This window comes from Pinus tabuliformis, chromosome 1_1 (assembly GCF_031772625.1).
Source record: "Pinus tabuliformis cultivar Carrire ecotype Pingquan chromosome 1_1, CPIR1, whole genome shotgun sequence".
In the NCBI taxonomy this organism is placed as follows: Eukaryota; Viridiplantae; Streptophyta; class Pinopsida; order Pinales; family Pinaceae; genus Pinus; species Pinus tabuliformis.
In genome coordinates, this window is record NC_142297.1 from 301,036,877 (window position 1) to 301,046,792 (window position 9,916).

At 34.9% G+C, this 9,916-nt stretch overlaps 1 protein-coding gene across 1 annotated transcript; it reads right to left on the minus strand.

Annotated features, from left to right (window-relative positions):
- Window positions 1–8,608: 8,608 nt before the first annotated feature.
- On the minus strand, window positions 8,609–9,214 carry LOC149212747 (uncharacterized). The gene has a single exon (XM_089388803.1). The coding sequence runs from the start codon at window positions 9,212–9,214 to the stop codon at window positions 8,609–8,611; it is 606 nt and encodes a 201-aa protein (XP_089244929.1).
- Window positions 9,215–9,916: the final 702 nt, after the last annotated feature.

Sequence of the window (9,916 nt, forward strand, 5' to 3'; positions counted from 1 at the left end):
AGATGAAATGACCTTTTGCACGATGTTTTTTCTGGTTAATTTTAACCAAAATCCGGCAAATATTTTAAGTTGTCAAATTTGTAAAATTCAGGTACCTCATGGTTTTACAGGGTGCTAGTCCACTTATGCATTCCAAATGTATCTGAAGCAACAAAAAGTCACATTCTTGCTTGAAATTGTATAGTCCGTGAAAAATGCGATGTAGTCTATGCAGTAACTATATGTAAATTCTACCTATTTTTGTGGAAATATTAATATAAGAAATAGTCATATGGAATTTTCAATGTAATATGGAAGTTAACATTTAAATGTTTACACTCATTTATAAACACTACAACATCTCTCTTATTAGATTTATAAATCAAACAATTTAATCTAGATTTTCAAATATTATATATTTTAGATTAGATACTTTTAAATTAAATAAATATATAATACTTTTAATATAAAAATATTATTTTATAATTATTATAATCAATTTTCTTTATTTTTAAGAAATCATTTTTTAATTTAATTTATTAATTTTAAAATCATAACATTGTGTTGTAAATTTACTTATCTACTCAATAGATTAAATATATCTTATCAAACCTAAGCAATTTGCATGAAATGATTAAAAATGTTAAAATGTACACGTTCAGCTCTACCCCTTTTATAAATTTAAAATAATCTTATAATAGTGACATTGTAAAAAAAAAAAAGTTAGATTCAATTTAATATCCCTACTGGCTTTTTTTGTTTTGTTTTTTTTTTAATTCATTCATAATTTATATGCAAATGTATTATTATTGTTATTTAACATTAATAATATTACACTAATGTTGTTTTTTTAAAAGTATTTAATGTATGTTGTATAAGGATTGTGCTTAATATTTTAAGTGGACATTCCACCTATCTTCATGGACTAAATTAAACAGAATGAGGATGAGTCAAGCATTCACTAGAAAATTTGGACACAATCCCCCTATCATACATAGAGTAAGAACCTCTAAAAATAACATTACTATGATGATGAAGTGTTTGAATCCTACATGCTCTTAATATACAATATTATTAATCATTTACTTTTCGATATTTAATGTGATAATGTTATAAATTCAAGATTAAAATATTTAGTGGTAAATGAGAATTAAAAAAAATATGAAAATAATTGAACATTTTTCTAGTAAAATTTAAATTAATTTCTAGCCCATGGGATTAGGGCATACGATGACAGGGTGTTTTGTTAAATCACTCCATGTTGGAAAGGACATTGATTTAAAACTCAGTGGGAAAAAATCCATCCATGCTAAGACCTCACATGGCCTAAACTAAGTGCAATCATCGGGTCCTTTGGCCAGGTGCAATCCACGAGTGATTCTGATGGCTTAGGTATCCCTGGGTTGGGGCTAGTAAAGGTACACGTTACGCATCCCAACCATCTTAGGAGTCACATTGCCTAGAAAAAATTAAATTAAACTTGATTATTTAAATTTATTTAAATTTTAAAATTACTTTATTACATATTTTAAAAGCACTTTTTCTTGGATTGTGTAGCTTTTAATCACATCTATTCTGAATTTCAAAATAATTTTCACACTATCAACTTTCTTGATTTGTCAAGTCAACACAACTATGGTGATTTTGGAATGATTATATTGCTTCTCTTCAGACATAGAAATAAAATGTTAAAGGATCTCAATTAGTAGAAGCTCTGATATACCATAGTAGTCTTAGTGGATGTTAATCATCATCATCAACAACAACAAACACATATATTATAGTGGAACACTAAAATAATCATGCGTTACATTTAAAACTAAATTATATATCTATATATAGATAATATAAGACCAAATAATGGTAAAACATAATATCAATGTAACTTGTAAGCAAGTTATAACACACAAAACTACATTAATAATAAAAAAGAAATATTACCTTTGTACACAGAGTGCACAGATCCCTATCATACAATCATCACACTTGTCTAATCACATTATAATGATCTGGTGTATGGTATTTACATAGAGTTATTCAAAGGTGTAATTCTATTAATAATAATATAACACGAAATAATGGTAAAACATAATATCAATGTAACCTGTAAGCAAGTTATAACAAACAAAACTACATTAATAAATAAAAAGAATTATTACCTTTGTACATAGAGTGCACAGATCCCTATCATACAATCATCACACTTGTCTAATCGCATGATAATGATCTGGTGTATGGTATTTACATAGAGTTATTAAAAGGTGTAATTTGAAGGTGAATTTAATGTGGCATCATTTGTTAATTGAATGCCTTAACCCAAACCTTATATTTAAAATCCGAAGTATCGAGAAGGGTATGTGTTTTACAGCTGGATCTCACCATTGCGGACAACTAGGCGTGTAGCATTCACTGACTTCATAAGGTTTGTTCTGACGGAAGGGAAGCATTAACAATTGGTTAGTGTCCTGGTTGCGGGTACCCAAGGTTTCAGATTGTCATTTGTCTCCTGCTTTCCTCCCAAACCACACTGTGCAACTCGATGCCATAATTACCTCAGTTGAGGGTCAAACCACCGAAATCTAGGTTATTTTTCCTCCAGAGCTGTAGTGTTCATGGTATTATTCCTCGTTTCCAAAATTGATTCTTTCGCCACTGCGATTTGCAAGGGGTTTCGACCTTGTAGTCTCTTCAAATCTCCACAGAGTTCAGAATTCTCACCAGTACAAGTACACTGCTTGGGAGGTCGTTTGTTCTTGTTTACGACCATTACTGGGAATCTATGTCTATTTTCCCTTATTCGTTTCATTGTGGAGTTTAATGCAGGTATTCTTCCATCGGAAAACTTCTTTGTTATGTGAAAATAGTGTCTCTGGACTCAAACATTTAGGACAAAGTCTCAGGGTTTTAGGATGTCCAAACCTCCTTACACAGGTATTTCGCCACCTATTCTTCTTTTGATTATAGTTGCGTTAACAGTACTGGTTCAAATATAAATCTTTGAGAATTTCCACCATCAGCTGGATTTTTCAATTTTAGGCACACCGTCACGGGGGTTTCAGATGGTAGCTTCTCGACTACAATATCCTATACCCGGGTGCCTAATTGTTGATTGTAGCATGTTGGAATATAGAGTTTTGAATTAGGGATTTGAGGACTTCAGTTCTGCTATGGAACTATTTTAAATGAAGTAATGTTTTTCTTTAAAAGTCCCTTTTCCTTTTGGTCTATATCAGAGTTTTGTGCGTCAAGGGTTCTTTATGTATTTACTACTTAGATAAGAGGCCTTGACAGATATTTTTGTTAAAAGATCTCTGTAACAATTTCTGGTTTTGGTTCATTAGAAGATTTTAAGCCAATACGATGAATTTTATTTTTGTATACAGTCCTAGTGACATGGTTGCTATAAACTCATTTTGGTAATACTGAATCTTATTCTATTTATGGTATTATGATTGTTGGAGTTTTGCTCTGTTCCTGATTGTTACAGTTACATTTGCACAATCTTTTAATTCAGTATGAAATCATTAAAAGTTTATATAATTCAATAAGAAGTATTTAAAAGTCTTCTACATATTATAGGCTCTCATTTAATCACAATTCAAGTTTTATCATGCTATAGTTCGACTTTTATTATGCTCGTCGTTCTCATTTTCTACAACTGATACTTCAGTCAGCATTTGTTATTTATCTTGCTTTAGAATATGTTATATCAGAGGATTCCTAGGCATCAAACTATGCACAACCATGTAGGGGACTGGACTAAGTCTCTTCCCAGGCAGCATCTCAGTCTTAACCCCTGACCATGGTCCTATGCATTGCTTTAGAGTTACATCTTGTCTTAATAAAACTCGAGTTTATCACACACACCATTACTGCATTCCTATTATTTGGTTACTTCTCATAACACACACCATTACTGCATTCCTATTATTTGGTTACTTCTCATAATTTTATTGTATGCAATTTTCTTTTGGTTCAAGTTCTTTGTACTGTTATTTTCTGTTTTTACTGATCCTAAATTCCAAGTTCTAACAGGATATCCCATTCGTTACTCTAGCTAGCTACAGGGTTATTAGTTTTCCATTTATCCATTTATTCTATTTACTTTCTAATATAGTGTTTATTCTAATACTAAAATATTACCCATTCCCCACCAATCTGCAAGAGCATAATATAAACAAAAACCTTAACTATTTTCCAAACCACTTTCAGCACATAAACATTAGAAAACATGAATTCTAGAATTTATTGATACAATTTTCACCTTAACCTTAGTGAGTACTCATCCATGCAAAATTAAAAGTTAAATACCAATCATAAATACTTACCTATTCTCTGAAACTTCCTTGAATTCAACAGGGAGAGACCTTCTCCTCCCAACCGTAAGAAGGGAAATAATGTCATCTTCTACCCCCAATCTTCTTCTCCATCATAGCTGATGCGGGTCAAATAACATCTAAACATCTAACCATAGGGTCTTCACAAAGACACATAAAACTGAATTGAAACTCACACTAGGTATATACACATAAAAATCCTCAACAAATTATTAATTAATAAAGAAAATATTTACAGGAGAAATCGTGGCATGTTCATGGCCTCTCATTTCTCACAATCACTCACACACTTCCACCTCTTATATGCCTCATAGCTTCACCTCAATTTATACAAATGGATAATAACCCAACGTAGGTTCTATATCCCTGAACTAACTCCCAAAATATCTCTTTTTATCCCTAAAATCTCTCATCCAATCCCTTATCCCTAGATAAGAGCTAACTAACCCATAATCTTCTCGATACTTCCACAATAATCTTGAATCTTCTCCTATTTACAAGAATTATCATTTTCTCTTAAAAACTATTGGGAAAATACATTAATTAATTAAATCCTAACTTTACAAAATAACTCCTCTAATAAACAATTGACCCAGTTTAGATGCATCTACATCAGACTCCCCAGGTAGAAGAAAATCATGGTCTCTCTACCATTAATATTCAATAGATGATAAAACTCCGCTTGGATCCCAAAATTTTACATGCAATAAATCTATTGTTTTGTCATGTTGTTGATGCTCTATGGTTGTCCTTTTCTAGTTTCCAGGTTTCCAAGATTTATGTTGTAGTTATCCTCCGTTTTTGCTGATACATATTTTCGCATTCATTAATAGCCTATTATCATGCTTGCTTTTTCTTTGTTAAACGAACATATTCTAAGATTCTTTCAACATTAGCTTTTTTAGTTCTTCAATTTGTATATCTAGCTTGTCTTCTTGCTATGCATTATTGTTTGTTTGTTGAACTTTATTGTCGATATCTATGCTTCCATTGCGCTAGATTTGTCAATTTGAAGGCATGTTGTATTCCATCGTAATTTCCTTTATGTCACACTTTGGCTTTGTATTTTCCAACCATCCCTCTAAGAACTTTAGTTTTAATGCAACATCTCTCATGTTGACATTTGGCCCATCATTTTCCAATTCATCAACAACTTTCTTCATTTATGTATCAATTGTTGTTCAACAACATATTCTGCATCACCACACCAATGGTTAGATTTAAAAACATGAGGTTTGATAGATGAATCTATCTTCAGGTCTTCATGTTGGTCTTCTAAAACCCAATAATCTTGCAAAATAAGTTTTGACATTTATGGTAGTGTTGAAGAAGTATGTGCATGATTTCTCCTTATTGATTTTAGTACCAGATGCTTCGATGAAGAGGTATTGGATCCCCTTTATTATTTTTACTTCTCTGAGAGAATCTTTGCAAAACAACATGATATCATCCACAAATTGTTGGTGAGTGATCAGAAGGTTATTACCCCATATACGGAGCCCTTTGATTTTCCTTTCCTGCAATTCTTTTTTGATATATATTCCTAGCCCTTCCACCACAATGATGAATAGGAAGGGGGATAGAGGATCCCCCTACCTCGGTCCTCTAGAGGCACTGAAGGTTGTAGATGGCGTTCCGTTTAGAAGAATGGAGAAATTTGGGGTGGAGACCATAGCGAAGACCCAATCAATCCATCTATTGCAAAAACGGAAGGCCGCTAGTACCGATTTAAGGTATGCCTTGTTCAAACGATCGTATGCCTTAGAGAGATCCAATTTGATCATCATTCCAGCTTCTTTTTTGGATTTCAAAGAATGAACTACTTCTTGAGATGCTATCAAGTCATCTAGAATTTGGTGCCCTTCGACGAAACCTATTTGTTCTGGAGAGATAATACTAGAAAGGATTGGCTTAAGTCTTATAGCCATAAGAGTTGCAATAATTTTATATATTAAATTACAAAGAGCAATCGGTCTAAAACCTTGGGGATCTTTAGACTTAGTAGTTTTAGGAATTAGAGACAGGAGAGTCGAGTTTAGGCCTGGACATACCTTCTGGTTCCTTCGAGATTCTTACACCATGTCGAGAATGTCTTACCCTAAGAATTTCCATCTCGCTTGGTAGAATTCCACTGTGAAGCCATGTGGTCCAGGAGCTTTATTCTTCTTCATCCCTTTCACGATCTCTTCCAATGTTGCTGCTCGCCTAAGAGCTAGGTTTTGATCTCTGGTAATCATACTTGGTATCTCATTGCAGATTCTCCCAATAGCTTCTCTTCTATCTTCTTGGGGTTCCGTAAGGAGGTCTTTGAAATGACTCACCAGAGTCTGTTATATATCCTCATGTTGAGTTATGCGAAGTCCTTCTTCATTTTTCATAGAGAATATTATGTTTCTCTATCTCTGCTGAATCATTGCCTGATGGAAGAACTTCATGTTCCTCTCCCCTTCTCGTAACCAATTCACTCTTGATTTTTTTTTCCAAAGAAACTCTTCCTGTTTCCTTATTTCTTCAATTTGGCTTATCAAAATCCCTTCTTCTCTAGCAAGTTCCTCACTTCTGCCTACTGTTATGATTTCTTGCTGAATTTTCTTCATTTTCTGGTCGAGAAGCTACTGGTCCTTGAAGATGTTCCTAAATTCTTCTTTGTTCCATCTTTTTATTTTCTCTTTTAGTTCCTTTAATTTTAATTGGAAGGTTTGCATTCTACTTCTTCCCCTTTGTTGGCTTTGTTTCCACCATTCTTCCACTTTTGTCATGAACTTCTGGTCTCTGAGCCAAAAGGCCTCAAACCTGAAAGGGTGCTTCTTGGGGCTAGCTTTGATGTCAATTTCTAGTTTGATCGGTTAGTGGTCGGAACCCATTCCTGGAAGGATCATTTCTTCAATGAAGATATCCCGATTTATTATCTGTTCTGATATTAGGAATCTGTCCAGCCTCGAGGCAATTTGGTGTATGCCTCCTCTTCTGTTGTTCCATTTATCATTGGTATGTCGACGAGTCTTTATTTCGTGATCATATCTCCGAAGGCTGCCATATCTGAATCTGATCTTCGGAGGCCCCCTCTTTTATGCTTTAGAGATGTGATCATGTTGAAGTCTCCTCCAACAATCCATGGAGTTTCTGGGAAGAGGCTTCAGATTTTTCCCAAGTTCTGAAGGAAGATCTTGCATTCTCCCGGTATATGTGGACCATATACTCCGGTGAAGAAGGACCCATTCTTGTGATCCAATATTCCTAAATTTTCCTGAAAGAATTCTAGGTACACTTACCCAACTCTCAAACTGAATCTCCACCAAGTTCCAGAGGATTGCTAGGCCCCCTACACTGCCTATGGCATCCTGACCTATTATCTTATAATGTGGCTTAAATTTTCTCATAATATCTTTTAATTTTTGTTCCCTGATCTTTGTTCCTTGGACTATCATTATATTGGCTTATCTCTCTTAAGTCTCTATTTGAGATATCTCTACTTCCCCCTACTATTTAGCCCTCTAATATTCCATGTTGTAATTATCATTTTAACAGTTTTAGGGTCGTTGGAATACCTCTGGCAGAGGTATGACACTTCCTGAGTTTACCAACATTTCTCCAACCATTTGGATGGTCTCACTCATAGGTCTTCTTCCTTTTTTTCCTTCTCCTTTCCCTGCAATACCCATTTTTGTACTTTGTCCTCCTTGTGATCCTAACCATTTTGGTTGATTTATTATGACTGCCCCTCTTTTCTCCTTGTATCTTTGGAACATGTCTTTGTATAATTTATTTTGATCTTCTGGGATGAATCTTTCATCCAGATGCCTCCATTCGTGCAGAATTCTCTTCATGAATTGTTCCTCTTCACTTCCCTTGTCTTTTTGGGAGTCTATCTCCATTTGGGTCTGGTCTTGAGGGTTTTTTGTTCTTTCCCCTTCCTTCTTGAGTTCCATACTTGTTTGCATTTTATTTTTCCCCTTGTCTACCTTTATAGGTTCTACTGTTTCTCCATCGCTATCTTCACCTTCTTCTTCCATTTCCTCTTCTTGTAATACCTCAAACTTGTTCTGATTTTCCTGAGTTAATTCCTTGGAAGGTGGTTTCTGATTAGTCAGTCCTTTTTGAGGTTTTCTCCGACGAGGAACTTCTGTAAAACCTTCATCATCCTTCCTACTCACTGCTTCCTCCTTCCTCACTTATTCCTTCTTCTCAAGATCTACTATTGCTCTAGTTGCATTCAAAGGGCATGATTTGAAGAGATGACCATATTCATGGAGTCTCCTGCAGCAAAATGGAATATGCTCATAGTCCACTGGTTATTGCCACACCTCATCGTGGTATTCCACTTCAATATAGTTCGGAAGTGGTTCCGCGATATTCATGTACACACATATCCTAGCGTAGGACATATATCTACTTGTCCTGGTGGTTTCGGCCACTTTGACAAAAGTCTTGATTGAGTTCCTGATCCCCTCCAGAATCTCTGGATCCCAGAACTTGATTGGGAGTCTGAACAACCTAACCCATATTGGTGCCGCTAACATTTTCTCCTTGTCTAGGTTATAGCATTCTTCCCAATGCCTCATGAAGAGACCTGCGTTGTTGAAGAAGTAGGGTCCCTCCTCAAAGATTCTCTCCTTGTCTTCCAAGTTGGAAAAAATGACTGTGAAGAAGCCCTTAGCGCCTAATTTTAGCTCAATATGTCCGTTGGGTTTCCATCTCTGTTGTATCCATTTGGCCAGTTCTTTTTTAGATGGCCATGACCCCACAAACTTATAGATCAAAGCATGATCTTTCATATATCCTTTGTATTCTTTGAGTTTGTTGTTTGGGATTACATACCTGGGTTTTTTCGTCGCTCTAGGCAGACATCTGTTTCCCAATCCCACTTCCCATCGAGTCGCCATGACCAACGCGTCCATGCCTCATTTCCCTATGCTTCCATTTTCTCCATTCCTGCTTGCCTAGCCTGCTGCTACATTTTCATAGGACGACATCTCGCACCCCCCCCCACCTCCTGAATTTGTCATCTTTTTCAGCCCCACCCGTATTCTGTCTACCTTCCTCCAAGCGACCCGTAACTCTCCCCTGTCTGGATCTGGTGGAGGTGGCTGCAGGCTATCCCTGCACCCTGTCCAGGGCTCAGGTAGGCCCGAGGCTAACCTTTCCAAAACCCTAACCCTAAACACTTACATCCATCGCTCTGCCTTGTCTGCTCAACCTAACTCTCTGATACCAAGAGGATCATATGCCGAGATTGTTGGTGTCCCAAATTCATATTAAAATATTATATTAAAGTTCTCTAACTTAATACATTAATATATATTATAATATATTAAACATATTATTATATTAAAAAATTTATATTCTGTAGATACATAAAATTTCTCAATCTCTCAAGTTAAAACAACAACATAATTGTTAGAAATATCTAAATAGTTTATGGATGGTAGAATTCACTTCTTTTTCTATCATTTTTAACTTTATTTCCGACAAACTCTTTATGAATTCCATGAGAGAAGCATCACCTTGTCTCCAAGACATACAACAATCTTATCTCAGTTAAATAACTAATAAAATGTAAAATATGTAACTCAACATCATGTAAAAAAATCTAGTGTATA

Bases quoted from the DNA above. Each gene is read 5' to 3' on its own strand.
- LOC149212747 (XM_089388803.1), bottom strand. From the start codon at position 9,214: ATGGACGCGTTGGTCATGGCGACTCGATGGGAAGTGGGATTGGGAAAC.